The sequence below is a fragment of the Sus scrofa genome, chromosome 18, assembly GCF_054392235.1.
Source record: "Sus scrofa isolate SSC_HxYL_T2T_F1_AM1 chromosome 18, Sscrofa_HxYL_maternal_Yorkshire_Landrace_v2.0, whole genome shotgun sequence".
Lineage (NCBI taxonomy): Eukaryota > Metazoa > Chordata > Mammalia > Artiodactyla > Suidae > Sus > Sus scrofa.
In genome coordinates this window covers 59,505,222-59,532,969 of record NC_139400.1, presented here as the reverse complement: position 1 = coordinate 59,532,969, position 27,748 = coordinate 59,505,222, and the positions used below count along the sequence as shown (strand labels likewise).

The 27,748-nt window shown below is 46.5% G+C and overlaps 1 protein-coding gene and 1 long non-coding RNA gene across 2 annotated transcripts; one reads left to right on the top strand and one right to left on the bottom strand.

Moving 5' to 3' along the window:
• Positions 1-7,277: 7,277 nt before the first annotated feature.
• H2AZ2 (H2A.Z variant histone 2) lies at positions 7,278-22,146 on the bottom strand. The gene is made up of 5 exons (XM_021078658.2): positions 22,057-22,146; positions 16,748-16,825; positions 13,497-13,610; positions 9,862-9,991; positions 7,278-8,694 (listed from the first exon to the last, which is right to left on the bottom strand). Exons 1-5 carry the CDS (start codon positions 22,057-22,059, stop codon positions 8,633-8,635), a joined length of 387 nt encoding a protein of 128 aa, XP_020934317.1. The 5' UTR covers positions 22,060-22,146; the 3' UTR covers positions 7,278-8,632.
• Positions 22,147-22,577: 431 nt separating this feature from the next.
• On the top strand, positions 22,578-27,521 carry LOC146395086 (uncharacterized). Its single transcript, XR_014833244.1, has 2 exons — positions 22,578-23,052; positions 24,373-27,521. It is a non-coding gene; the product is annotated as an uncharacterized LOC146395086 (long non-coding RNA).
• The last annotated feature ends 227 nt before the right edge of the window (positions 27,522-27,748 follow it).

Sequence of the window (27,748 nt, the reverse complement as noted above, 5' to 3'; positions counted from 1 at the left end):
AGTGTAACACGCGGGCAAGCGTGTCCGAAACGGGCAAGTCTGCGAGGCCCGGCGGCTGCATTCAGTCTGGCGGGAAGAGAGAGGGGAAGGTGGGCAGAGGGAGCAAGGGGGGTGGGGTGGGGGCACGGATGCCACTGATGGAAAATGGGAAGAAAAGGAAGCTCGTGGAGTTCCCGCTGTGGCTCAGAGGATTAAGAGCCTGACTTCGAACCATGAGGATGCGGCCTCGCTCAGCGGGTTAAGGATCCAGCGGTGCCGTGAGCTGCGGTGTCGGTCCCAGATGCGGCTCGGATCTGGCATTACTGTGACCGTGGTGTAGGCCGGCGGCTGCCGCTCTGATGGGACCCCTGGCCTGGGAATCTCCATATGCCGCGGGTGTGGACCAGAAAAAAAAGGAAGCAAAAGGAGCTCTTTGGGGGCAGGTGTGGGAGGCAAGGGACCTGCCTGTCACCAGGGTGACGACGGTCACATGGGATTCTGCTGCCACCTCGGGGGCAGAGTGACCCACGTGCAACACTCACCCGCTGCAGGGGCTTCAGAGCCACAGGCCTGTGGGCGAGTCCCAGCCAGCAGGCCTCCACTGACCGCCCCGGGGACCGGAAGGGACTCCCAGGCCGGCCAGAGTCCAGAGCAGGCTGTGTTCGCAGGCTTTTCCCCTGCGGCCCAGTCAGCGGAACACGGTGGCCCAGCCTCTCAGCCTCACTGTCAATAGGGAGCTCCGCTCTGCCCTCCCAGATGGATGCATAGGTCTCATGGGTACACGTGGTATGCAGTCGTTGCAACCTGGAAGATAAATAGGCACAAAGTCACCCAAGTCCCCAAGGCCACCTGGCTCTACACGTTAGAAAACAGCTTCAGAGTTACTTCCAGACCTACCTGGATCCCATTTTCTTTCTTCTTTTCTTTTCCCTCCCTCCCTCCCCTCCTTTCTTTCTTTCGCTTTTTCTTTCTTGTCTTTTTAGGGCCGCACCCTCGGCATATGGAAGTTCCCAGGCTATGGGTTGAATCGGAGCTATAGCTTCGGGCCTACACCACAGCCACAGCAATACCAGATCTGAGCCTCGTCTGCGACCTACACAGCAGCCACAGCAACGCTGGATCCTTAACCCACTGAGCAAGGCCAGCGATCAAAACTGTCCTGGAGTTCCCGTCGTGGCGCAGTGGTTAAGGAATCTGACTAGGAACCATGAAGTTGCCGGTTCAATCCTGGCCTTGCTCGGTGGGTTAGAGATCTGGCGTTGCCGTGGGCTGTGGTGTAGTTTGCAGACACAGCTCGGATCCCGAGTTGCTGTGGCTCTGGCGTAGGCCGGCAGCTACAGCTCCGATTTGGCCCCTAGCCTGGGAACCTCCACATCCCGCAAGAGCAGCCCTAGAAAAGACAAAAAAAAACAAAACCAAAACCAAAAACTGCGTCCTTAAGGATGCTAGCCAGATTCATTTCCACTGAGCCACGATGGGAACTCCAAGGTTCCAACGCTTCAAGCAAAGCAAGGTAGAGAAGTGCCAGAGCACATCTAAGGGCCAGGGTCAAACCCTCTTGCACACACCGTGGTGCCCTTTGCTCCGACAGAGCCTGGGACTAATTGGCATTCAGACTAATCAGGGTTCAAATTCCAACTGTGCCCCTGGCCGGAGCCCCTCTCGCCAATAGCTCTGACTGTGAACTTCTCTGCCTCTGTCTCAGGCTGGTACTTATTTCCCAGATTTATTCTGGGGATTAAATGACATAAAGCCACATAAGGCAAGTGGCGGGTTTTCAAAGAAAATGTTTAGTGACTTTCCTTATCTAGAGAAAAAAAAAATTCTAAGTTTTGGAGCTCAACAGGCCAGCTCCTCAGCTCTGTCCCTCAGGTATGTGACATTGGGAGGTCGAGCCATCTTCCTATACCTGAATCTCCCTAGGTGCTCACGGGGTGCTCAGAGGAGCCTGGCAGGGCCTGAGAGGGTGCTGCGGAGAGGATGCCTGGGGCTGCCTATCGGAGCACGCAGCGGAGCCAGCCTGCATTCAGCCAGTCATGCCTGCTTGAGTCGCTGCAGTCATGGGGATTCAGTTACTCGTAGTTTCTTTCTTTCTTTCTTTTCTTTTCAGGACCGCACCTGTGGCATATGGAGGTTCTCAGGCTAGGGGTCAAATCGGAGCTATTGCTGCTGGCCTACGCCACAGCCACAGCCACACCAGATCCGAGACACATCTGCCACCTACACCACAGCTCATGGCAACGCCGGATCCCTAACCCACTGAGCGAGGCCGGGGATCAAACCTGCAACCTCATCCAACAGACACTGCGTTGGGTTCTTAACCCACTGAGCCGCAATGGGAAGTCCCCACTGCTGTGGTTTGAAACCGAACCCGCGGTATTTCTCAGGTAGGCCTGTAATGGGAAGCCTCACTAAAATGAATCTGGAGGTCAAAAGGGAAGTTCTCCCGCACAGACCACTGGTGTAGACGGATCCCACAGGGAAGAGGCATCATTTGTATCTGGAGCAGGAATGGATACCACGTTACTACAGTGTGCAGGAGGAAAACAGATTTTCTCCTTGCCTGGCAACAGCTAAGCCAGTGAGAGGCTGTCACAACTCAGCCAATGAAAACCGCTGCAGTCTAAGGCCATATCACCCCAAAGCCGCCTGATTTCACGTGATCTAGGAAAAGCCACCACACTTCAAATTCCCAGGCTCTTGCAAAGGTCCTTCTGTCCACACGCCCCCTCCAGTAGCCCTTCTTTATGAGCGGCTCTTCTCCTTCGCTGCACTGGACGTGCATGTGGGTTACTCTAGTTGCATGTCTCAGGTTGCAAATCTTTGCTCTCCTGAATAAACCGGTGAAATAATGGGCTCTATCACCGGTTTTGGTTTAACCAAAGGAATACAATTCAAATAGTGAAATGTCTTTAACTACAAAAAAGTTGAAAAAAAGACAGCCTTATCTTCAAAAGTGCATCCTAAGCACTTCCAATCTACGTTCACCAGACTAAGGTGAATCTTTGGAATCTGTTTAACATGCAATACAGTGTTCCTGACTCTCCAAACGACCCACATTTTCCTGCTGTACAGCACAGGGAACTCTCTCCAATACATTGTGACAGAAGACGATGGATGATACTATGAGAAAAAGAATGTAAATATATGTATGACCTGGTCACTTTGCTGTATAGCAGAAATTGACACAACATTTAAATCAACTATAATTTTTTTTTTTTTTTTTTTGGTCTTTTTGCCATTTCTTTGGGCTGCTCCTTCGGCATATGGAGGTTCCCAGGCTAGGGGTTGAATCGGAGCTGTAGCTGCAGCCTACGCCACAGCCACAGCAACGCAGGATCCGAGCTGTGTCTGCGACCTACACCACAGCTCACAGCAACGCCGGATCGTTGACCCACTGAGCAAGGGCAGGGACCGAACCCGCAACCTCATGGTTCCTAGTCAGATTCATTAACCACTGTGCCACAACGGGAACTCCTAAATCAACTATAATTTTAAAATAAAAAAATCCACATTTTGTAGAGGCTGCTTCATGTTTTTTTTTTGTTGCTTTTTGTTTGTTTGTTTTTTAGGGCCGCACCCATAGCATGTGGAGGTTCCCAGGCTAGGGGCTGAATCAGAGCTGTAGCCACCGGCCTATACCACAGCCACAGCCAAGCCGGATCTGAGCCGCATCTGCGACCTACACCATGGCTCACGGCAATGCCAGATCCTTAACCCACTGAGTGAGTTCAGGGATGGAACCCAAGTCCTCATGGATACTAGTCGGGTTCGTTACCAATGAGCCACCATGGGAACTCCGAAGCTGCTTCTAAAGGTCCCTCAAACAGGAAACATCCAGAAGTACAGGACTCACATAAAGAGCAGGAGAAACTAAGGGGTGGAAATATGTCTGCTTTTTTTTGGCCCCACCCACGGCGTGCGGAAATTCCTCAGGCAGAGCTGGAACCTGCACCACAGAGCGACCCGAGGCCCAGGAGTGACAATGCTGGATCCTTAACCCACTGTGCCACCAGAGAACTCCTGATATTGAAGTGAGGGAGAGATTGAGTAAGATGCTTTTTTGGCCAAACTGGGATTCCCCAAAGAAGCCGGGACAAACTAGTTCCAAGGCTGCACTCAGTTCAAATGGACAGATTTCCCCCAACAGGCAAGCACTTCCCCCGCACCAGCCTGGGTCCTACCACTGACCTCAGCTCTGACACGGGCTACCTGAAGGGACGTCAGACCCCACAGGTTAAGGACTCAGTCCCACAAGACCGCCCTTCCCTTCGGACACAATGCAAGTCCATTGTCACCTGTGCTTCTGACCAAGTGGCTGTAACTCAGAGGTTCCCAGGGCCTCCTCCTTGGGTTTGATTAATTTGCTAGAGTGGCTCACAGAACTCAGAAAGCTAGTTTACTCACTAGATTGCCAGTTTATTACAAAGGACACCAAAAGATTCGAATCAACAACCAGATGAAAATATCCACAGGGCAAGGCCCTGGAGGAGCTTGTCTCTAAGGGTTTGGGGACCTGGCAAAGGGACATGTTCTGGACCAACAACCTAGAAGCTCTCTGGACTCTGTCGTTTTGAACTTTTCTTTTTAGGGGCGCACCTGAGGCATATAGGAGTTTTCGGGCTAGGGCTCCAGCTGCAGCTGCCAGCCTAAGCCACAGCCACAGCAACGTGGGATCCTAACGCCCAGCGTGTGGCAACGCCGGACCCTTAACCCACTGAGAGGCCAGGGTTCTTAACCCCCTGAGCCACAACAGGAACTCCCTATGGAGGTTTTCATACATAAGCATGATCGATTAAATCATTGGCCACCTGTGATAACGTCAGCCTCCAGTGGAAAGCAGGTGGGCTGAAAGTTCCAACCCTCTAGCGACGCGGTTAGTTCCCCTGGCAACCAGTCCCCCTGCTTAGGTGCGTCCCAAAGTCACCCCATGAACATAAACTCAGCTGTGGTGGAAAAGGGCTTAACAAGACCTCCATTTCCCTCGATGCTCCGTAGGGATTTCAGGAGCTGAGGACAAAATACCAAGTGTTAGAACAAAAGATGCTCCCATTGTTGCTCTTACCACTCAGGAAATTCCATGGGTTTTGGGAGCTGCGAGCCATGAGCCATGGATGAAGACCAAAAGATATCAATCTGGGTATTACCCTAGCCTAAACGTGAGTGTGGAGATTTTAGCTCTACAGAGGCTGTACAAGTTGCTTAGTTACAGAAGTAGAATGATTAAAAAAAAAAAAAAAAAAAAAAAAAAGGAAATCTAGGAGTTCCTCTTGTGGTGCAGCGAAAACAAATCTGACAAAGAACCATGAGGCTGAGGGTTCGATCCCTGGCCTCGCTCAGTGGGTTAAGGATTCGGCGTTGCCGTGAGCTGTGGTGTAGGTCGCAGACGCGGCTGGGATCAGGCAGTGCTGTGGCCATGGCGTAGGCCGGCGGCTACAGATCCAATTAGACCCCTAGCATATGGGAACCTCCATATGCCTCAGGTGCAGCCCTCAAAAGCCAAAAAAAAAAAAAAAAAAAAAAAAAAATCTACAGGAAGCTTTTGTGTAATTATTAACCAGAGATGATATTCACAAATTCTGACTAAAAATTTGACGTGACCATATCTGCAGGAAGCAGCACTCGGCAGCCAGGGAGTGCTGGTTTTGTACAGATACGGCCGTGGAACTCCTGGGCCCTGGTGCCGCACAGGAAGTACAGTAGGCAGGCAAACACTTCCTGGGCTGGGGTTCACTAGATCTTACGTATCCAAAGGCCCGTGACACGTATAGCAGTTTACACTTTTCAAGGAGCATCTTTTGAGTCTTGGGCATGTGCAGCTAGGAGACAAGATAAAAAAACAGCCAAAATGAAGAGCACCCAAATTTTAACATAGCAATTTTCTATTAGCGGAAGTTCCCGGGTTTGGGATCGAACCAGTGCCACAGTAGTGACAACACTGGATCCTTAACCCACTGAGCCACCAGAAAACTCCTAAATATTTTTCCAAAGAAGACGTATAGATGGCCAATAGGTACACAGAATGATGCTCAAAGTTACTACTCATCAGGAAAACGCAAATCTAAACCACAATGAGGTATCATCTTTTTTTAAATATAAAAAAAGCCCTCTTTTTTTCTATTTACCTCTCCACCTGAGGCATATGGAAGTTCCCAGGCTAGGAATCAAATTAGAGCTGCAGCTGCTGGCCTACACCACAGCCACAGCAACTCAGGATCCAAGCTGCATCTGTGGCCTAAGCCGCAGCTCATGGCCACGCTGGATCCTTAACCAAGGCCAGGGATCAAACTTGCATCCTCTTGAATATTATGTTGTATTGGTTACCACTGAGCCACGATAGGAATTCCAGAACCCTCTTCTTTAAGCTTTCTTTTAGTTAGCTATTAAGGTATTACAGATGAAATATGACAGCTGGGATATGCTTTAAAACAAGCGAGTGGGAAGAAGGGGTGTACAGATGAGGCAACATGAACCAAATTGTGGGGGTGAGACCCAGAGCACATGGCTCGGTTGCTCTATTTTTTTCCCATTAGAAAACAAAAATACAATCCTGGGAACACAGTCAAATAATTACACTACCAAATGGAAGTAGATATTTGAAGCAATTACCTAGAAAACTCTAGGAAAGGACCCTATTCTGTTAAATTATTTTTACTTTCTTTTCTATCGCTACTTTGTTTTCTAAAAACTACTAACATAGATAATTGTGGCTCCTCTCAACATAGAAACGTCTTCAAAATATGTGCCAAGATTCAGTAAAGTCCACACCTAGAGATAAATCTATAGGACAAACAACTCAATTTCTTCAAAAATTAAATTATAAGAAAAAAAAGGAAGGGAAACCTATAGAATAAAAAGAAACTTGGAATACCCTTGTGGCTCAGCAGGTTAAGGATCTGGTGTCGTCACTGCTGTGGCTCGGGTTTGATTCCTGGCCCTGGAATTTCCACATGCCAAGGGCATGGCCAAAAAACAAGAACCTTAAGAGCTATCAGTAAATACAAGACAGTGTTTGGATCCTGATTCAAACCAACCAACCGTTAAGTTAATGAAACCATCAGAGAAATCTGAATACTGACTGGGTATCTGTTACTATAAAATGTGTCAGCTGGCTCACGACAATGGCGTTGTGCGTGCTTGCAGGCTAAGCAGTACCCCGTCGTGAGAGATGTACGCTGAAACCGTGCCTGGCGTGGGGTTCAAACCAATTCACTGGGACGAGGGCTCAGGTGGGGACACAGGGAAAACAAAAGTGACCACAGAACATCTGTTGAAAGTGGAGGATGAGTACACGGGCATTCTTTATACTGTTCTCTTTATTTTTGAAAATTTCCATAATAAAATAAGTTTTTAAAAATGAGAGTTTTGTTTTGATACTGTTGTATTATAAAACATTAAAGAATTTCCATTTTTAATGAAGACTTCCAGGCAGAAAAATATAATTTTCTGATGGACCATTAACTGGTACATTAACTTAAATCTTAACAATAGTTACTTAGAAACTGACAGAGAAAAAGAATTTTTAAAATATTGTACAAATTACTGAATGTCACTGTATCAATAAGACCACTGAAAATTTGAATTTTAAGCCAAAAGCAGAAAACTCTGATAAATTTCCATTCTAGGTAAGAGTGTGGGCTCTGGGGTCAGCCAGACCAGGTTCGTACCCTAGTTATGCCCCTTTCTACCTGCTAGATAAATGCAAGCCGTTTATTTCCGTGAGCCTCAAATCCCACATCTTCAAAGTGGGGGTGAGAAAACGTCGTCACCAGTGCAGTGCTTAGCACAGGGCCTGCCACACAGTAAGTGCTCATTAGATAATTAAACAAAGTCCGCTATCCTATTTCATCAACTCTAAACGTACATTTTCATACTCTAACATCTCTGAAATTGGGATGCATCTCATAATCAATGGCATATGATGGTTTAATTGGCATTTTTTTTCTTTAGTGGTATGTAAAATCATTGGTGCATACTACAAAATAGACAGCATCTAAAATTCAATATAATATGGTATTAATCATGATTGCAGTAAATTTCCAATTTCTGTTTTAAGATTTTTCTGAATATATAAGCAATTGAAATTTTAAAAATTTCAAAGTGTGAGCAAAATATTGCCAACATACAGCACAAACAGAAGTTCTGAAACAAATTAAAAAAAAAGTTCATCAATTCCATTTTCTTTCCTTTTAGGGCCGCACCTGCGGCATATGGAAGTTCCCAGGCTAGAGGTCGAATTGGAGCTACAGCTGCTGGCCTCCACCACAGCCACAGCAATGCCAGATCTAAGCCGAATCTGCAGCCTATGCTGCAGCTCATGGCAACGCTAGATCCTTAACCCACTGAGCAAGGCCAGGGATGGAACCCACATCCTCATGGATACTAGTCGGGTTCATTACCACTGAACCACAACGGGAACTCAATCACATTTTTGTATAAAACACAAGGGAGAAACCTAGCCAATCAACACACGACTGCTGCCACATGAAAAGGTACTTTTTATCAAAGAACGTACAAATGTTTATCATGTCTACAGTAACTGCCTAAGCTTTTCCACTGAACTGTTTTAAAAAATTCCACATATCCCCATTACTTCTTCTGTCCCAGTTACAGTACAATGACGGGGAGGAAGAGGGTTGGTTAAGACAACTCTCTAAGCAGTTTTCTGCTGTCCCTTCTTTCCAATCAGAGACTTGTGGATGTGAGGGATCACGCCTAGAAGGGAATGGAAAGAAACAGTATTAGCTAAAAGCAAGCAAACACACACACATACCTTTAAGCTGGCTACAGCACCCCACCTCAGGGCCTCAACCCAAAAGAGCGCTTACACAAAGAATGAAATTTACTTGCCAAGTCCTTTTATATTCGGATTCTGTTAAAGTACCTATACCAAGGGGTCTCTATCTTGGGGTCTGGAAACCCCTCTAAAACTATATATAAAATGGTATGATTTTTTTTTTTTTCTTTTTGCCATTTCTTGGGCCACTCTAGTGGCACATGGAGGTTCCCAGGCTAGGGGTCTAATCAGAGCTGTAGCTGCCAGCCTATGCCAGAGCCACAGCAACACGGATCCAAGCCGCGTCTGCAACCTACACCACAGCTCACGGCAACGCCGGATCCTTAACCCACTGAGCGAGGCCAGGGATCAAACCCAAAACCTCATGGTTCCTAGTCGGATTCGTTAACCATTGCGCCACGACGGGAACTCCTAAAATGGTATGATTTTATATACTTTTATGAAGAGTAACCACAGCTTTCAAGAGGTTCTCCAAACGTGATCCAAAAAGCATTAAGAACCACCAAGCATATCTCTCACCTTCATTGATCCTGACTCATTCAATTATCTTAGTCTTAATTTTCCAGAGCACCATATTAAGCCATTTCTCAAGATCATCTTTCAAACAGTTTAAAGGATACGGGAAATATTTTAAATACCAGGTTTTAAGTCTCATGGGAAATTTAGACAAGAATTTGCTAAAATCGAAACAGCACCGTATATGGCTACAAGGAGAAGAAATATTTATTCAAATCATAATGAAAAGAAGAGCAGAATTGTAACAGACTTAACACTTTTGGAATTTAAGTTTTCTAGTGGGCCACAGAAAAGTTCTGGATCACTGATCTCAATTATTTATTAGTTAGAAAGACCAGTTACAAGGAAGATCAAGATGGTGGAGCAGTGAGACATGGCGCTCGCCTTCTCCCACGAACACATCAAAAAAAAATCTCTGTGTAGAACGACTGGCATGGCATATCTACTCAAGGCCGGCAGGAGACCTTGGACCTTCAAAAAGGGCAAGAAACCCTCCACACCACTGGGTAGAACAAAAGGAAAAAACAAAAGACCAGTTATGTCCTATGCTGAAGAGGAAAACTACATACCACCCCCAGCTATGGTGGCCTTGATAAGCGAATCCAACTCTTCATCACCACGGATCGCAAGCTGCAAGTGGCGTGGAGTGATCCGCTTCACTTTGAGATCCTTGGAAGCATTACCTGCCAGCTCCAGCACCTACGAAAGGCATCGTGAGATAGCACATCACACAAAGTGTTTAAGGATTTGATTCGGACCTGCAATTAAGCTAAAAAGATCACCAGAGTATCTACACATAAAACAGAAGATACATATAAACCTACACATTTTTTTCCTCTTTCTTTTTTTTTTTTTTTTTTTTTTTTTTTTGTCTTTTGTCTTTTTGTCTTTTTTGTTGTTGTTCTTGTTGTTGCTATTTCTTGGACCGCTCCCGCGGCATATGGAGGTTCCCAGGGTAGGGGTTGAATCGGAGCTGTAGCCACCGGCCTACACCAGAGCCACAGCAACGCAGGATCCGAGCCGCGTCTGCAACCTACACCACAGCTCACGGCAACGCCGGATCGTTAACCCACTGAGCAAGGGCAGGGACCGAACCCGCAACCTCATGGTTCCTAGTCGGATTCGTTAACCACTGCGCCACGACGGGAACTCCCCTTTTCCTCTTTCTATAATACTCGCACAGAACTCTTTTTACTTCATTTGGCCCTTTTATATTCAACCTTTGCAGGAGAACTAGAGACATGAGAAAAACAAATGACTTTTATGGAAAGAAATAAAGACAAGGGCTAATACTATCCCTTAGTCAAGACTCTAAATGTGAAGATCTAGAAAAATACTAATATATTTTAATATACTCATGTAATCTATTTTTTCATAGCCCTTAACAGCTGGATTTTATTTTATTTTATTTTTTTTGTCTTTTTTTGCTATTTCTTTGGGCCACCCCTGCGGCATATGGAGGTTCCCAGGCTAGGGGTCGAATTGGAGCTGCAGCCCCTGGCCTACACCAGAGCCACAGCAACGCGGGATCTGAGCCACGTCTGCAACCTACACCACAGCTCACAGCAACGCTGGGTCCTTAACCCACTGAGCGAGACCAGGGATCGAACCCGCGACCTCATGGTTCCTAGTCGGATTCGTTAACCACTGCACCACAATGGGAACTCCTATAAGGGGAATTTTCAACTAGCGAAATCTCAACATTCGTCTTGGACGTAAAACTGCATTTCTCTTTTTTGGAGCCTCCAGACTATATTGGCCATTATAAAACCTTTGATAGAAGTAACAGAAAAATAACTCCAGAGAGTTCCCTATGGCACAGCAAGTTAAAGATCCAGGGTTGTCACTGCAGTGGCTTGGGTTGCTGCTGTGGCTAGACTGCTGGCCTGGGAACTTTCATGTGCCATAGGCGCAGCAAAAACAAAACCAAAAAACCCCCGAGGGACTCCGAGTCTCCTCACTTAAAAAGAGTGGTGGGAAGCCTTGGTGTACATCTGAAGCAATAAGCAAGCTATGAAAACCAGCAGTACCTCATTCCATTCTCTCCAGGACTACGGTCTCTGAAGCTCCCCAAGTGACCCTCGTGTGAAGGCAACGTTGAAAAGTGGTTACCCCGACTTAGATTTCAGTATTTTCCTTACCTCTGTGAATGACTAAAACCTCAAACTGAAAAATGTGGAGAGTACACATTGACTGTTTATATATATATGTTTCTTGTTTAATCTCAACCTAGAAAATTACAATCAAAGTTCCTAAGAATAAAGGAAATGGGAGTTTAGATGGAATTTAAACATTGAGCCAGAAGCCTATGCCTCCACATGAGGGAACAAAATGCACACCTTCTGAAAAGTCTGTTACCTAAGCAAATAGAAACTGGCGTAATAAAGGAGAAAGACTCTCGACTAGTACCAACACAAAAAATATCATCAACACAAAATCCCTGCTCATGACACAGAAAAGTTACAACTCTTAATGTGAACTCTCCCATGGGAGAACAATGCCTTGGAGGGTAATGAAATGGCAACACTGATGATTAACACACAGGTGAAACCTACATCTTTCAAACCAGCTCCCAGCCACATCTTTCCCAAGTAAGAACCGTCCCTGTTTCTACCAGGTTGGCTTGCGTGCTACGCAAATTACCTCCCTGGCTTGGAAGGGAGCTGAAGGAGTTTCACGGCTTCCCTTCCGTTTTCCTTAATTAGGATGGAAGAAGTGGTGGTCCATGACCCAAGAATTAGGAACTATGGCCCCACTAACTTACCTTCTTGACCTGTTGAACTGAGCAAGGTAGAGCATTTCATGCACACAAGCACGCAGAGAACCAGAAGGCCCGGTTAGATCTTTTACCAAATTTCGTATCATCGTAATAAACTTGTGATTTAAAAAAAAAGTATTAAGAGTTCCCAACATGGCTCAGAGGTAATGAACCCGACTGGTATTCATGAGGACACAGGATCGATCCCTGGCCTTGCCATGAGCTGTGGTGTAGGTGGCAGACGAGACTTAGATCCCGAGTTGCTGTGGCTGTGGTGTAGGCCGCCAGCCACAGCTCTGATTTGACCCCTAGCTTGGGAATTTCCATATGTTGTAGGTACAGCCCTAAAAAAAAGTGTCATGAGTTCTGGTTGTGGTGAAGCAGAAACAAATCTGACTAGTACCCAAAAGGATCCGGGTTCGATCCCTGGCCTGGGTCAGTGGGTCGGGGATTTGGTGTTGCCGTAAGCTGTGGTGTAGGCTGACAGCTGTAGCTGCGATTCCACCCCCTAGCCTGGGGACATCCATATGCCAAGGGTGCAGCCATAAAAAGCATAAATAAATAAATCAATAAAAATAAAAGCTATTTGCACTGTGTCTTTCTTTCTGTCTGTCTTTTTAGGGCCGCACCCCGCGGCATATGGAGGTTCCCAGGCTAGGGGTCCAATGGGAGCTGAAGCCGCCTGCCTACACCACAACCACAGCAACGGGGGATCCAAGCCACCCACGTCCTCATGGATGCTAGTCGAGTTCGCTAACCGCTGAGCCATGAAGGGAACTCCTGCACTGTCTTAAAAAAAAAAAAAAAACCCGAGTTCTCTTGTGGCTCAGTGGGATAAAGATCTGGCGTCACAGGTTGCTGCTGTGGAGGAGTTTGATCCCTGGCCTGGGAACTTCCCCATGCCCCGGGTACAGCCAATAAAAGATAAAAGAAAAGAAAAAAAAAAGGGGGATCACCACACTGGCAAAAATTTATCCCATCTTCATGGAAATGTTCTAATATTAGGTTGTGATGATGGCTGCACATCTATACATAAAACTCACTGAATCATGGAAAAAAGTCCATCCCATCTCAAATCTTTATTAACTCACAGTTACACTGTAATATTGCAAATATCGCTTATTGATCACATAGATACTTCAGTCTAATTAGAGGAGTGCACTGTTTAAATTGTCTTACACTTGTTCGTCACATCATTTTAAAATAAGGATTGCTGACCCTTGCTTAACTTTATTATTACTATTTTTCCCCCATTTCAGCTGCACCCAAGGCAACCCTTGCTTGACTTCAAAAACAAGCATACCCAAGTTCCGTGGGACACTGGTACTGGGTAACGGGCTGCTAAGATTCCGCTAATACCGCTATTATTTGTTTCAAGCCCATTCTCCATTCTTGCATTTGCGTCTAGGACAGCCCGGGGAGTCCCACATATCCCACCCCACTAACCTCAGCGGTGAGGTACTCCAGAATCGCGGCACTGTACACCGCAGCGGTGGCACCAACCCTTCCGTGGCTTGTGGTGCGAGTCTTCAAATGTCTGTGGATGCGGCCCACGGGAAACTGCAAGAGAGACCATCCAAATGGGAAGCAATGAAGCCTTAACGTCACACTACTGAGTGTATCAGAGGCTGAATAATATGAGTAAAGCATGAAATACAAGATTTGTTTACACATATCAGAAGCCAAATCTATTTGGCAATAAACAGTCCTCAGGGTCTTACATGTTGTCATGTCCTAGTAATCAGTCCCACATCTTCATGCCTGCTTTGACCCCTCCTGAGGAGAGAATAAGTTTAAAAACCAAACCAAACCAAACCTTGGGGTTTTTATGAGTTAATTTCTACATAGTGTGTCGTCATTATAAAAGGAAGAGAAGCTAATTCAGTTGTCACCAACTACACACTCCACAGTGCTATTCCTCGGCCTCACAGGCTCACGTGACCATGAACCTCTACCACCTTCTTTAGGCCTCAACTTCATTCTACTTTCCTCAGGTTCAAGAGGTGACCTAAAAGCCAAGAAAACCAACACCATTCTCTCATGGTGACTCTTTCTACTTTCTGAGAATAGGGGCTTCCTCACTGCAGAAGGATGCTAATCCCACCTGTCTGGGCCTCCGACTACCCGCTCCCCCAACTTTCTTAAGGACCCTGCCTCACCTTGTCATTGCTCTATCATTTCAGCAGCTCCAATAACTTCCTTTCTGCTGGCTCCTTTAGGCAAAATTTAAAAGCGCACCTTGAGTTCACATTGTGGCTCAGTGGTAATGACCCCAACTAGTAACCTTGAGGATGAGGGTTCAATCCCTGACCTCGCTCAGTGGGTTAAGGATCTGGTGTTGCAGTGAGCTATGGTGAAGGGCACAGATGTGGCTTGAATCCAGCGTAGCTGTGGCTGTGGCTGGCAGCTGCAGCTCCAATTGGATCCCCAGCCCCAGAACTTCCACACGCTGCAAGTGGGACCCTAAAAAGCGAAGAGAAAAAAAAGCAAACTTTAAACCCTGCACTTTCTTGTCAACCATTTCCTCCCACTCTAAACCTGGCTTCTGTTGAACACCACTGCTTCTTTTTTCGGTCTCACCCACGGCATGTGGAAGTTCCCTGGCCAGAGACTAAACCTGTGCCACAGCAGTGACCACACCAGATCTGTAACCTGCTGTACCATACGCAGATTCCTGAACACCGTTCTTAAAGGCCAGTAGTAGCATTTTAATCACCGAATCTATCCGCTGCTTCTAGATGGCACCCTTAGGAGAAAAGGCGTGATTATTTTGTTTTGTTCCCACTCCTTCCCTAACTCTAAGCCCCCCAGGGTCAGGGCCCAGGACTAACTCCCTTCCGTGCCCTAAGCGACTGGCTTGGTGTCTGATACAGAGCAGTTCAAAAACCACTCTTCCTCAGGCTGCAGTGAGTACACAGTTTCGACACTAACTCTGACTACTCCTCACTTTTTTTTTTTTTTTGCTTTTTAGGGCCGCACCCGTGGCATATGGGAGTTCCCAGGCTAGGGATTGAATGGGAGCTGCAGCCGCCGGCCTACACCACAGCCACAGCAACACAGGATCTGAGCCGTGTCTGCGACCTATACCAGAGCTCATGGCAACACTGGATCCTTAACCCACTGAGCAAGGCCAGGGATCAAACCCGCAACCTCATGGTTCCTGGTCGGATTCATTTCCACTGTGCCATGACGAGAACTCCTCCCCAGGCTTTTTGTTGTGACTCAAATATCACATCAAATACAGTAAGGGAGGGGTCCACTGATATCCTCTGTTCTTTCGCCATGCTCTACTTAGGAAATTCACCCACAGCAAAAGCCATCAATTTTACTTAAGTGATCTTAAATTTGTAATTCTTTCAATCACCTCTCTTGGAAAGTTGGACTCAAACCTACAACTTCTGAATGTTTTGGTGGAACTTCAAAATACCGCCACTTGAATTTATTATTTCATACCTTGTCCCTACCACAAAATCCTCCACCCTTTAAGTTCTAAGTCTTAGAGAAACTTCTCTTTGACTTGCTTCTCAACCCTATACCTCTCCCCCCATTTTTTGGGAGCATACTTTTGCCTTCTAGTCCTTTCCATCCCACTCAAATTCAAGTATGTATTACCTTAGTCCTAAATCACTATAATAGCTTGCATCTCTTTTTTACTTCCCCCTTCAAGTTAAGGACACATCAAATAAATTTTGAGATTTCCAAAATGGCTCCAAAATACAGAACAATTCATCAAGTGTTAAGTGCTCACCCCCCTCCTCTGATACCATCTGCATCATCTCATCCTCTTGCTAAAAAACTTTCAATGGCTCACTGCTGCCAAGAGGATAATAATCCAAAACTCAAGAGTCTGACTTTCAAACTGTGCTATTTAAAAAAGTGTCTCATATGTAGGGAATAATTCTTGTCTTTTCTTTTTCTTTTAGGGCCACACCTATGGCATATGGAGGTTCCCAAGCCAGGGGCTGAATCGGAGCTGCAGCTGCTGGCCTACATCACGACCACAGCAACTCGGGATCTGAGCAGTGTCTGCAACCTACACCACAGCTCATGGAAATGCTGGATCCTTAACCCGCTGACAAGGCCAGGGATCAAACCTGTGTCCTCACGGATGCCAGTCAGATTTGTTTCCACCAAGCCATGACAGGAACTCTGTAGGGAATAATTCTTAACTTATTCAGAAATTTCTGAGTTTGTAGATTAAAGCTGCAACCATTCAAATACATGAAATTTGAAAATGATTTAGTGTTTTGAGTATATTATTCAATCTACATTTGAAGATATTGGGAGAATATTCAGAGGACTGGTGGATAGACGGTACATTATTCTACGCAAAATTCTATCTCATCTTGAAAGCTGATGTATTGCTACAAACACCTTCTTAAAAATAAAAGCAAAAGCATACTCACTTCAATATAATTTATAAAAGAACTAGGAATACAATTATAATGTAGAATAATAGATTTTAAGAGAATGAAATCACCGAATTTCATTTAAGATCTTTTTATAACTTGTCTTCAATTAGAAGAGAATACTAATTAAAAGACAGTTGCTCTGTAACTTATATTTTGATCAACTAATGTCATTATTTAAGGTAATACAAGTCCATTTTTTGTAATTACAGAAACACTCACGAGTCATGAATTACAACAGTAAAGAAAATAATGTAATAACGAATTGGAGCAGCACGGATCCATTACCTGTAGCCCAGCTCTCTGTGAGCGAGACACTGCCTTAGCCTTGGCCTTTCCACTGTCCTTTCCAGCTTTACCTCCAGCCTAGGGGGAAAAAAGGTTCCAGATGAAGACTAAAAAATGCTATTTCACATATATTTAGGAAACAAAACTTCTTCTAGTTTTACGTTAGGTGGTTAAAAAAAATCTGTTATCTCCTTCTTTCATTTTAAATATACCCATGCTGTATCACCATTTATTAAATTATATAAAAATGAGGTCAAACCTTAAATATTTATTAAAAATGAGATTTCTAGGGACTTTCCCTTGTGGCTCAGTAGTAACGAACCCAGTTAGTATCTATGAGGACTCAGGTTTGATCCCTGGTCTCACTCAGTGGGTTAAGGATCTGGCATTAGTTGCGTGAACCGTGGTATAGGTTGCAGACTCAGCTTGGATCCCATGTTGTAGCTGCAGCTCTGATTTGACTCCTAGCCTGGGAACTTCCACAGGCCACAGGTGCGACCCTAAAAAAAAAAAGAGAGAGATTTCTAACTTTTTTTTTTCAGGGCTGTACCTGCAGCATGTGAAAGTTCCCAGACTAGGGGTCGAAATGGAGCTACAGCTGCCGCCCTACACCACAGCCACAGCAACGTGGGATCCGAGCTTCGTCTGCGTCCTACACCACAGCTCATGGCAACGCTGGATCCTTAGCCCACTGAGCCAGGCCAGGGATCGAACCCGAATCCTCATGGTTACTAGTTGGATTCATTTCCCCTGCACCACAATGGGAACTCCGAGATTTCTAAAAATTTGAACATAATTTTCAAATTTGAGATTGAAAAATTTTCATCAACTTAACATAATTCTTATGCTAGAAATATTTCATAATGAAATTCTATTTTTCTTTTTCAGCCATATCTCTAACATATGGAAGTTCTTGGGCCAGGGATCTAATCAGAGTTGCAGCTATGACCTCTGCCACAGTTGTGGCAATGCTGGGTCCTTAACCTGCTGTGCCACAGTGGAACTCCCATAATGAAAAACTTTAAAACAATGTTAGCATATGTCTTTTTCACAGAAACATCCAGAACTTAGCTCTTCTGGGAGGGAAAAAAACTCTCAGAAAATTAAACACAGAATTACCATATGATCTACCAATTCCACATCTTGGCACATACCCAAGGAATTGAAAACAGACACTCAAACATATTTTGTACACTCATGTTCACAGCAGTATTATAAATATCAGCTAAAAGGGAGAAACAACCTAAATGTCCATCATGGATAAATGAATAGGCCAAACTGTGGTATATACACCACAGAATAGTATTCAGTTATGAAAAGGGAATTCTGATACATTCTACAATATGGGTAAATGGTGAAAACATACAAAGTGAAATAAACCAACTGCCAAAAGACAATCATGTATGATTCCACTTATATGAGGTACCTAGTCAAAATCATAAGAACAGAGGAGTTTCCATGGTGGTTCAGTGGTTTTAAGAAGAGTCTCCATGAGAATGAGGGTTCAATCCCTGGCCTCTCAGTGGGTTAAGGATCTGGCGTTGCCATGGCTGAGGCATAGGCCAGCAGCTACAGCCTGGGAACTTCCGTGTGCCAAGGGTGTGGCCATTTAAATAAAAAACATAAGAACAGAAAGCAGAATAATGGCTGCCAGAGGATGGGGAAAAGTGTGGAAGGGAGAATTACTGTTTAATGGGCACAGAGTTTCAATTTGGGAAGATAAAGTCCCAGAGATGACTGACAACAGTGGTTGCACAACAATGTTAATATACTTACTGACACTGAATTGTACTTCTTTATTTTCTTTTTAGGGCCATAGGTGCGGCATATGGAAGTTCCCAGACTAGGAGTCAAATCGGAGCTGCAGGCCTATGCCACTGACACAGCAGCACAGGATCCAAGGTGCATCTGTGACCTACACCACAGCTCACAGCAACGCCTGATCCTTTGAGGCCAGAATCAAACCCGCATCCTCATAGTTACTAGTCAGGCTCGTTACTGCTGAGCCATGCCAGGAACCCCCCGAATTGTACACTTTACAATGGCAAAATGGAAATCGTTGTTACGTGTATTAAAAAAGACATTCAAACTTTCTCACGGGTTAAACAAATACTACTTCCAGTTGATATAAAGTAATTATTTACCAAATAACCTTAATGTTCACAAATGAGGCAAAGTATATAAATACCGTGGACCAGGCACCCATTTCAACAAAGAGATCGCAGATGTATGCTGATAAGGAACAACTCTGAAAAGCCACCTGTGTAAAAGGCAAGGGATGTGGAAGTACGGAGAGCTTCTGTTTATGTAAAAGTGGAGCACTGCAGAGTGTGTCCATATACATCTAGTCACAAAGTAAGTTAGAGAAGTTATTTGCCTCTAGGGAGGGAATACTAAGGATCTGGCTAGACAAGGAAACCAATATTCTCTTTGGATTTTTTTTGTGGGAGGGGGGACAAGCACAAGGCATGCGGAAGTTCCCAGGCCAAGGATCAAACCCAAGCCACAGCAGCAGCCACAGCTGCTGCAGTGACAATCCCAGATCCTTAACCCGACGCGCCACAGAACTCCTCGTTGGATGGTTTGATTTTACTATTTGAAATCTATGATTTCTTGTCTGTTTAAAACAAACAAAAACTAGTTAAAGAAATCAGTTTCCAAGATTGGCTAGCTGTTTGAGGGTCTGTGTTTTTTTGCGTGGTTTTTTTTTTTTGGTTTTGTTTTGGGTTTTTTTGCTTTTTAGGGGCTGCACCCGCAACATATGTTAAGTTCCCAGGCCAGGAGTCGAATAGGAGCTACAGCTGCCAGCCTGAGCCACAGCAACTTGGGATCTGAGCCATGTCTGCGACCAACACTGTAGCTCACAGCAATGCCGGATCCTCAACCCACTGAGGTCAGGGATCAAACACACACCTTCATGCATACTAGTCAGATTCGTTACCACTAAGCCACAACAGGAACTCCTAAAATATTCTTTAGGCTAACAATCAACTATGTACACCACTTCAAGCACTACCCCATCCCTGGGGTCTCAGATGATTTAATGTTTACTTCCCAAAAACCACATGGAGGGAAGAAAAAGGTCTTGGCAGGTACTAGAAGCAGGGGGAAAAAACCTAATAACTAATATCTCTTCCTTAAATTTAAAAATTTAGCGAGAGACTGATTTAATAGAATTGATAATTTGTAGCCTTCTACAAGGATGCCTCATATATGTTAATAATCTCTGTTTTGTTTTGTTTTTTTTTTTTTGCTTTTTAGGGCCACACCCATGGCATATAGAAGTTCCCAGGCTAGAGGGCGAATTGAAGAAGATACAACTGCCGGCCTACAACACAGCCACAGCAACGAAGGATCCAAGCCTCATCTGTGACCTACACCACAGCTCATGAACACTGGATCCTTAACCCACTGAGTGAAGCCAGGGATCAAACCCAAATCCTCATGGCTCCTAGTCAGGTTTGTTAACCGCTGAGCCATGAAGGGAACTCCTATTTTATAATTTCTGACCATGCTGCTATACAAGAAAAGCTTTCACATCAATTGATTTCTGAGGTCAGTTTAAGTAACCATATATTCTCACTTATTCTTCAAATAAATCTTTTCAGCTCTATTTGCCCTGGTGTAAAACATTTAAAAACCTCTCAATTGATATATGAGTCTAAAATTATAATCACTGTCTATGAATGAATTATGAAATAAGTAGTTATCAATTAAAAGTTACCAACTGCAAAACACCCCATGTTTCCCAGTTTACTGTTTGTAAGCAATGCTATGCTTACTGTTTCAAATGCATCATATTTGTTGTTTAACTTATTTGCTTTTCAAAGAAGTGGACATGAAATTAATTTTTAAAAATCTCAGTCAACTAAATGACTACTTCCACAGTTTGGAGGCTTCACATACATTTCTTTCTTTTCTTTTCTTTCTTTCTTTTTTTTTTTTTTTTGCTTTTTAGGGCCGCACCTGTGGCCTGTGGAGGTTCCCAGGCTAGGGGTCTAATCAGAGCTACAGCTGCCGGCTTACACCACAGCCACAGCAACTCGGGATCCAAGCCTCGTCTTCGACCTACACCACAGCTCAGGGCAACGCGGGATCCTTAACCCGCTGAGCAGGGCCAGGGATCGAACCGGCAATCTCATGGTTCCCAGTCGGATTCGTTTCCGCTGTGCCCTGACGGGAACTCCACAGATACATTTGTTATATTTAACAAAAACATACTTTTATGGAACCAAACTTATGTGAATACAAAACTGCACAGAAAATGAATAATTACTTTCTCTTCACCACCCCCTCAAACTGTGCTTACGTTACACTCTCCCAACTTCGCACATTTCAAAGACGATGGACTGAGAAACAAACTACAAGCATGACAAAATTTTTCTTCCAAGATCCGAGTGAGTATTAACCTGAGTTAGAAAATACGCCTACGGAGCCGGCTAAAGTACATTTCATTCAAAAAAAGTTGAAAACTGGATGCCAACCTGCTTTCACCTTAGTTTAACAGTCACGTGCTCACTCACTTCTCCTTAAGCTCAAAAAATCTCAAAACAAGAATGACACCCCACGCCTCCTGTATTTTTAGCTTACGTGAACGCCCGTGTATTTTTAGCTGCTGGTAAAGGGGCAGCCAATATACGGCACGTCGCTAAAGATTAAGTGGGGGACACCCTAAAACCCAGCGAGGAGCAGGAGAAGCATGAGCTCCGGCAAACCAGTTCACGGAGCAGCTGCAAGCCGTGCCTCGGTCGGCTGTGGAAGTGCTTCCGCTAACTGCACACCAGTTGCGGAGACCGGGTGCAACGATCCACAAGGTCGACTCCGGTTCTGAGGTGTGAGAACGTCACAATAACCACAATTTCTGCCTGCGGTTCAGCACCCGGCAGGGCTGTCTCCGGAGGGCGCTCGGGCGGACCCTGCTCGTCGCCTCGGCGTCGCCGGCTCACTCCCGAGCGGGGCACAGCCAGCGCTCGCCGCCTTTCCCTCCCAACTTTACACCGGGCCAAGTTCTCTCCACTCGCGTCTCTGAAAACCCGCACTTTCTAACCCACGCACAATGTGGGGCTCTAAGTGGGTCGCGGGGACCACGGAGGTGCTGCGGTGCTGCGAGGGCTGTTCGGCTCAGGGCCGCCCGGGCCGAGGCCCGCGCACCTCGGTTCGCGCCAGCGCCGCGGCGGGCGAGGCCGGGACCGCGGGCAGCCCCGCCGCCTGACGTCCGCCCCGCCGCTGTCGTCGCCGCCTGACGCCCATCGCCGCCTCAACAGGTAGCGGCGCCGCCTAGCCATCGACGCCCGCCCCGCAGCCCTCACCATGGTCTCGGCCGCTCCCGCCCTCGGTCCCGCCGAGCCGTCGCCGCCGCTGCCGCAGCACCGACCGCCACTGCCGCCGCCGTCGCCGCCGCCGCTGCCGGAGCTCGGACAATAACCGAGGCCCGCCTCACAGAGCCCCGGCCAATGCCCGCTCGCCTTGCTCGTTTGAACCCCGCCGGCCGCCCAATCGTGAGCCTCCTTCTAGACAGACCCCGCCCCCTCGGCCCCTCCTCCCTAACGGCTGTTTGTTTTTGCACACGGCACGCGGAGGCGGGGCCTCGGACCCCCAACACAGACGCGCCTGTGCGCGACCAGGGGCGGGGCCAAACTCCCCTCTCCGCCAGTCTTCAGGGCTGGAGCCTGACAAACGGAGGGATTCACCAATGAAAGGGGACGGCTGGAGGAAGTTATCCAATTAGAACATCGCCCGCGAGCAGGGGAGGCGGGTCGCGGGGAACGACAGCGCGATTAGCCAATGGGTGGAACGACTTGAGGCGGCTCTGACTTTCCCGCCCTTTCTTAGTGTCTGAGAACTGTTTGGGAAGGGAACTGCTGTCTGTCTGCTTCCCCTGGCGGCTTTTCAGATTCTGATTATTTCTCCGTGCTAGCGGAGGCTCGCTTCACGGCGGCACTGCTCCGGGGCATCTCGTGGCCCTTCGCCTCAGCGCCTTCCCTCTGCCGTTAGGTTAGCCGCCCAGCGAAAAGGGGGAGAAACTCTGAAATGGGGTCGCAATCTCCGAGCCTGCGGCCAAGTTGAGGCACGCGCGCGAAGAAGGGCTCGTCGGCCCACGGCCACTGCCCCCGGCTGCCCCCAGGACCACACAGCCCGCAGTTGCCGGGGCCCGGTCCGGGCTCGGGGCCAACTCTCAGCGGTTGCAGTTTTAAAACTTTGCCTCTTTTCCACAACTGTCTGCACTGACCGCGCCGGGCAGCGTTCCGGGTGTGCAGAGCCCACCGTCCCGCGCGGAGATTTGGTTCTGGCGCGATTATCACCAGGTGGGGAGATCCTGTCCCAAAGTGAGAGTGATCTTACTTCTGACCCCGAGGATGTAACATGGGGTGGGGGTGGAGGAGACCCTTCGTTTTTAAGGAAATGTAACGAGTTCGAAGGGAGGAAGAGGGGGGAGCTGCTAATAAGGATTTGGAAAAATGCGAGTGAAGGTATAGACGAGCGAGGAGAAGGGAGCGGGCGGCAGTGAGATCGGAGGCCCAGGTGAACCAAGCCTGCAAAGTAGGTAGCAAAGCTGAACAATAGAAGCGTTGGGAATTGATCCAGTGAGCGATAACCACGGTTAATCACTGCCCTTCTGTGTCCCTGGCCCTGGCGAGGGCGGTCCGAGTCGGCCAGAGCATCCCCTGTGAGTTCACCTTCAACAGATCGCCTAGGGCCCGCTGTTGGGAGGCACTGTGCTAGGATTCTGGGGCTGGCAACCTTGGCCTGTCCGTGCCCTAACCGTCCTTGACAGCAGGGGTCAGATGTTGAAGAAGGAGACAGGCCACTGTGTGAATGATAATCAATGCAAGTCCATGGAAGAGAGCAGGGTCCTTTGAGAGACAGAGGCCGAGGAATGTAATTTAGGGAGGGTGTAATTTAGCAGTGTTCCACCGAGAAAGGGCAAGTATAAAGGCTCTCAAGGGAAAAAGACTTGTCACAATGAAGGGACTTAGAAACAGGCCAGTGTGGCTGGGTAATTCTCGACTAGATCCCTCTACTTCCTGAATATCCAATCGTGCTTTTGTGTGTGTGTGTGGGCGCTGTGTGTATTGCCGCTGATTCAGTTTAGCCTTTGTCATTTTTCTCCTGGATTAGTTAAAACCTGCTAACTAATGTTCTGTCCCTTTTCTCCTTCGTTGCAATCTCAAATACAAATCTTACTTTTCCTTTTAACCTCTTTGACTTTCGAACAAAATCCAAATCCTTAGCATGGCATGGAGAGCCCTGCATTTCCCTGGCCCCTGCTCATCTCATGTTTTGTGGCTTCTCGACCACACCTGAAGCTCCATCTTGCCCTTGCACAGGCTTTTGCTGTTGCTGAGTCCTCCATCTCAGTTTCTCCCTCGCTAACTTTTTTGGTTTTTTTGGCCGACTCATGGCTCATGGAGTTCAGGGGCCAGGGGTCAGATTGGAGCCACAGTTGTGATCTACACCGAAGCTGAGGCAATATGGATCCTCCTTTAACCCACTGTTCTGGGTGGGGATAGAACCTGCATCCCAGCATTCCAGAGACACCACTGGTCCCATTGCGCCACAGCAGGAACTCCAACTTCTCCTTTTTTAATTTTTAATTTTTGTTTTTGGTCTTTCTGTCTTTTTAGGACCGCTCCCGCAGCATATGGAGTTTCCCAGGCTAGGAAACTCTAATCGAAGCTGTAGCCGCTGGCCTGCACCAGAACCACAGCAAACGGAAACGCCAGATCCACTGAGTGAGGTCAGGGATCGAACCTGCGTCCTCATGGATGCTGGTGGGGTTCGCTAACCACTGAGCCACGATAGAAACTCCTAATTTTTAATTTTTTAAAAAATAAATTTCACTGGAGTGTTTGTGGCTTACAACGTTGTGTTAATTTCAGGCGTAGAGCAAAGTGACTCAACCATACATATATATCCATTCTTTTTCAGATTCTTTCCCCACATAGGCTATCACAGAGTATTGAATAGATTTCCCCGAGCTATATACTAGATCCTTGTTGCTGATTGATTTTGTATATAGCAGTGTGTATATGGTCCTTGTTGCTGATCGATTTTGTACACAGTAGCGTGTATGTGCCAATCCACCCCTCCCCCTCAACTTCTCCCCTTTGGTGATCATAAGTTCTGTTTCAAAATCTTTTGATTCTGTTTCTGTTTTGTGAATAAGTTCTTTTGCATCATTTTTGGAAGCATTTTTTATAAGATTCCACATATTCATGATCTCATGTGATATTTGTATTTCTCTGCCTGACTTAATCGTGCCAGCTAACTTTTTTTTTTTTTTTTTTTTTTTTTTGTCTTTTTGCTATTTCTTGGGCCACTCCCGCGGCATATGGAGGTTCCCAGGCCAGGGGTCGAATCGCAGCTGTAGTCTCCGGCCTACACCAGAGCCACAGCAACGCGGGATCCGAGCCATGTCTGCAACCTACACCACAGCTCACAGCAACGCCGGATCGTTAACCCACTGAGCAAGGCCAGGGACTGAACCCGCAACCTCATGGTTCCTAGTCAGATTCGTTAACCACTGCGCCACGACAGGAACTCCGTGCCAGCTAACTTTTAATCATCCTTCAAGGGCCAACACAGACATCACTTTCTTCATTACGTCTTCCTTGACATCCCTGATTTGAATTAAGTGCCCTGTACCACCCAGTGTATCATCAGCCCTTATCTTGCTGAACTGTGTTGGTCTCCCTTGGTGCAAGTGTGTTAGTGTATAAAGTCTAGTTTACAGTGAACTAGGATTGCAAAGAAAGCAGGATGAACTCAAAAGGAGCAGATCTAACCAGAGAATCTTGGGTATTAGCATCTACATATGCTGATAAGTTATTCGGCTTTGCTGGATTTAACCCAGGAAGATCTAGTTTAAGGATGCTCAAAGGGTAATCCCTAGACAGCAGCATCAGCACCACCCAGAATTTGTCAGAAATGCAGGTTTTGCCCCCCAACCCACACCTACTGAATCAGAAATTGTGGCCCGTCGAGTCCTTCGGGGGATTCTGGAACACACTAAAATTTGAGGACCATTGGTAAATAGTATAAGCTGTAGTGCATAGTTCCAACGCCCTTTTCAAAACGGAGTCACTTATTCTTTCAGCTCCCCAGAGTACCGACCGATCATTGCTCAGTAGTCTCTTCCCAGGAACTGGACTTGGCCAAAAGGAGCTGCTGCATCCAAGGTCAAACCCTTTTCAGCAGGCAGCCTACTGCCTGTGACTGGTGGAAGTGGGGGAACTGCCCAGCTGCTTTGCCTTCATTTGGGACAACCTTGGAGGGCCATTCCAGCTCCAGGATTTTCTGTGTCATTAACAACAATTTGCTTGAACTGCATGGCTGTTCAACTGCTCCCTCTAGCTTAATCCTGCTCCTTTTATTTTCTCACAGTAATATCGCCAAGAATTAGTGGAGTCGCAGTAAACGCGAAGGCAAATTCCCTCATGAGCGTCCACTGGGAAGCCTGATCTAAGACAATGGCTTTCCCTGCAAAATTTTAGTCGCTTTTTGATTGGGCAGTTATTCACAGGTACAAAAATCTTTAAGGTACAGAGAGGGTACAGCGAAGCCATCCCTTCTCCAGTTCTCCATTTTACTTCTGAATAGGCAACCAGTTTTGCCACTGAAAGTACAGTGACAGTATTTTCGCCTTTGGAGAGGACAGCTTTAATGATGACAGAGATTCCAGGAGGTTTACATCTTTCTCTTCAGTTTTAAACTCCCCTTTAAGACTGCAGTACTCGCCAAAATATAAAGGCTTTAAGAGAGACATTTTCTTTTAGTGACTCTTAGAAAAGGACGGTCAAGTTTCTTTTTTCTTTTTCTTTCTTTTCTTTTTTTTTTTTTTTTTAATCTTTTGTCTATTTGGGGCCACCTCTGCGGCATCTGGAGGTTCCCAGGCTAGGGTCGAATCAGAGCTGTAGCTGCTGGCCTACACCACAGCCATGTGGGATCGGAGCCACAGATCACGGCAATGCTGGATCTTTAACCCGCTGAGCGAGGCCAGGGATCAAACCTGAGTCCTCATGGGTACTGGTCAGGTTCATTAACCACTGAGCCACGACGGGAACTCTTCTTCTTCTCTTTTTTAAACATCCGTAGAGGTTTAGGCGAGGCCCAGAGGCCAGGCAGCTATTTCCAGGAGCCAGAACCTACCTGGTTCTAATGAGGTCAGTCAGGACGCGGTATCCATCTACCTGCCTTCAGCTTTGTGATGCCGAGGCTGGGACTCTGCAGACATTTCTGCTCTGCCTCCTGCTTCCTTGCTAGGCTTTCCAATAGGGAGCCCTAGAGGGAAACTGCAAGACCAGAGGAGGGAGAAGGGACTTACTCCTTTCTGTCTGCTTTCTGTTCCTCTGCCTCACCACCCAGGCAAGGCTTTTACTCTGGCAGCAGCTGTTCCTTTGGTAGGAACAGCTAAATCAGCTTTTACAACAGTTGCAAAAACAGCCCATGCTCCTTCCTCCTCCACCAGCAGCCAGCCAGCTCCTTCCTTAGCGCTCTGTGCTCTTTCTGGCGCCACAGGCCCTTCCCTTAGGTTTCTAAGGCTTTCCCTTTGTTTCTTCAAGGTAGCTGCTATTTGTTAATCTCCTTTCACCTCAGAGTTCTCAGTTTACCCTTTAGCAGTTAATGATACTTTGTTCTCTCTGTTCCAATAAGTGGTGTGTTTTCTGCAGCCTGAGTGGAGCTTGACTAATAAGCCTATGATATATATATTTCTAACTTTTTATTATGGAAAGTTTTAAACATACACAAAATAAAAATAGTACAGAGCACCTGATATATGCCTCACACAACTGTAATGTCGTCAACTCACGGCCACTTTTATTTTATATTGGCATTTACCTCTGCCCCTTCCCTACCTGGGTTACAATGAAACAAATCCAAAGTAAAGCAAAGAGGCAACACAGGTTTTTCAGGAAAACAGTTTCCTTACAAAGACCTTGAGGAGTTCCCATTGTGGCACTGCCCAAATGAACCTGACTAGGAACCAGGAGGTTGCAGGTT

Excerpts from the sequence above, each read along its gene's own strand:
- H2AZ2 (XM_021078658.2), bottom strand. Across the intron at positions 13,611-16,747 it reads CACAGAGAGCTGGGCTACAG|TTTCCCGTGGGCCGCATCCA; the intron begins GTAATGGATCCG and ends TCTCTCTTGCAG. Across the intron at positions 9,992-13,496 it reads TGGAGTACCTCACCGCTGAG|GTGCTGGAGCTGGCAGGTAA; the intron begins GTTAGTGGGGTG and ends TGCCTTTCGTAG.